This window comes from Alligator sinensis, unplaced genomic scaffold (genome assembly GCF_000455745.1).
Source record: "Alligator sinensis unplaced genomic scaffold, ASM45574v1 scaffold752_1, whole genome shotgun sequence".
Taxonomy (NCBI): Eukaryota; Metazoa; Chordata; order Crocodylia; family Alligatoridae; genus Alligator; species Alligator sinensis.
The window spans coordinates 2125337-2127942 of NW_005842000.1; the positions used below are offsets into that span (position 1 = coordinate 2125337).

Sequence of the window (2606 nt, forward strand, 5' to 3'; positions counted from 1 at the left end):
AGAGGAGCCCTATCTTAACCTTACTTAAAAGAAACCTGCATCTATTCCATCTAAATCTGGATTTTTATTGTCTGCTCCCTAGCTGCATGATTTACCTGCAATAAATCCAGAGTCATGGGCATACTTTTCAGCTCCTTCAGTAAATCCATTGCACCGTCCTACGAAGGAGAAAAGACATCTCTCGGTTACTAAAACTAGTGAGCCACTTCTGGTATTGCCAAAGACAAAACAGATCAATGCAACCCTTGAAAAATCACCTCACTGGAGCCAAAGCAAATAATATCCCTCCTTAGTACGTCAACCAACTAACCCTGGGCCTGATATTTTAGCCCCCACTAATTCCAGTCCCTATCATACAGAGGGCTTAACGAAGGCACTAGAACGAAGCAAAGCAGAGACAAACATCTTTATGCAGAACATCCAGCCTGGCATACAAACACATTTGTATTGTGCCCTTATAACAAAACTTTCTGAGCAAGGATAACTTCATAACAATGCACTTACAAGGGTTGCTCCTTTAGCAAGTATTCTCTCCTGACCTTTTCCTGTAGCAATAATTCAGCAATGCTTGCCAAGCTATTGCATCAGAGGTTCTCAAAGCACTTTGCAACCACACATGTGGGATATAAAGCTGCTGTCCATTGCAGCACTTATGTCGCTTGTAGGACACAAAGCCTGAAGCAGCTGCTACCCGTAATCTGTCCCTTTGAGAGCCCTCCAAGCACAGCACCAAAGCAACAGCGAAGTCAGGGAGGTCACTTGGAAAACACCACATAAAACAGAGGTGGCCAATCTGTGGCATAAGTGCTACCAGTGGCACAGTCAGCAGACAGACTGGGGAGGGGGGCAGGCCACACAGCAGCGGATAGCACAGGCAGCAGAAAGCCAAGCAGCAGGTCGGGTGGGAGAAGGGGATCAGAATGGCACTCAGGGAGGATGCGGGGCTTCATTCGCGGCACGCCTGCCAAAAAGGTTGGCCCCACTGACATAAAGCAGTCACGTGTCAGCTTTGTTGAGTCCAGAACACGCAGCTACCAGCTCCATCAGCCCGCACGCGCTTTAACCCCTGTTACAAACCATCACACGTGGGAGGAACAGAGACATTAACAATGCTTCGCTTCTGCAGCATCATCCTCCATGCAAAGCTACAGCCTGGAAGGTGTCAGTCTCCGCTCAGATTGCCGTCGTTTCCCATCCCCTTCCACGAGGGCAGGCCTTCTAGCGTTCATGTTTAACAGCTCATTCACAACACTAATCACTCCCGACCGACTTGCAACGCAAGACCTAGGCTGTGACTGCAGTGGTGTGGAGCAGCCTGCCTCCCTCTCCATGCTAAGTTTCCGATTCCTCTTGGGAAGAGCTCCAGCTGCCAGTGATCCTGCAGGACAGAGGCTGAGAGAGCTAAATCAAAGCGGAGTTGAGGCTTTCAAGGCACGCATATAAGGGCAAACCCTCTGGCAGAAGCCTTCCAGTTTGGCAAACCTCCGGCCCTTTCGTTCTTCCGGCATTCAGAGACAGGGGGTCAATTAAACCCAGCCTTCACGTCGCATGCACCAGCCCGGTTCCTGGCCCCAAAAGGGGACTCTGCCATTCGCGCCGACAGCGGCAGACCGGGCCCCGGGACGCGTTGAAGACAGGAGCGCTCTTATGGGACGGAAAGAGCCGACGCAGAGCACGGAGGCCCCAGGGCAGGCTCCGAACGTACCGCGAGGCCTGTGACCGCAGCAACCCAAGGGGTTTCGTGGCCGCCGGATAGAGACTCCCTGCTCCGTGGGGCTTGGGAGGGCAGCACGGGGCAGATGCGGTGCCGGCTCGCCAGGCAGGTGGAGGCCGGGGGGTCACCGCAGGGGGGCAGCGGGGGACCGGAGCGGACACCCCAGTAAGACGGGGAGGGGATGGACCACAGGTGACCAGCAGGGGTTGCCATGGAGATGCAGTGAGAGGGAGGTACCCCAGGGAGGAGCAGGGGGTTGCCATGGGGACACAAAGGAGGACACCCCAGGGTGATGGGTTGCCATGGAGACAGTGGGGGGTACCCCATGGAGAGACAAGGCTGCAGAGGGAGGACACCCCAGGGGTTGCCATGGAGACAGAGGTATCCCCATGGTGGGGCTGGGCTCAGAGGGGTTGCCATGGAGACGCTGGGGGTACCCCTTATGGGGCAGGGCTCAGGGGGAGCGGATAGTCCATGGGGGGGGAACCCCAGGGGTTGCCATGGAGATAGCAGGGTATCCCATAATGGGACAGAGCTAAGGGGGCAGGGATAGCCCCCCCAGGGGTTGCCATGGAGATGGCAGGGTACCCCCCATGGTGGGGCAGGGCTTAGGGGTAGCCCATGGGGGTTGCCATGGAGACAATAGGGAGTACCCCAGGGGCGCAGGGGTTGCCATGGAGATGAAGTGAGGGGAGGTGCCATAGATACCCCATGGGGGCCGGACCCCCCACCCCATGCCGCGACGGAGGGGGGTGACACCCCTGGGGGCCAGGTTGTCATGGAGACGCGGCCTGGACTCACCGCGCTCTTCTTGGCCACCATCTTATCGAGGCGCTTGGCGATTCGCACGATCTCCTCCTCCCCGCCCATGGCGCCGGGGCGCCGCGGGCCG

The 2606-nt window shown here is 56.8% G+C and overlaps 1 protein-coding gene across 2 annotated transcripts in view; it reads right to left on the reverse strand.

Moving 5' to 3' along the window:
* The window catches only part of TCEA2 (transcription elongation factor A2), a 16534-nt gene extending 13934 nt beyond the window's left edge, over positions 1–2600 (reverse strand). For both annotated transcript variants that reach the window (XM_006021655.3, XM_014519017.2), the window contains exons 1-2: positions 2516–2600; positions 96–158 (exon numbers count right to left, since the gene is read on the reverse strand). In XM_006021655.3, the coding sequence (XP_006021717.1) occupies positions 96–158; positions 2516–2584 (132 nt within the window). In that variant the 5' untranslated portion in view covers positions 2585–2600. The remainder of the gene's footprint in view (positions 1–95; positions 159–2515) is intronic.
* Positions 2601–2606: the final 6 nt, after the last annotated feature.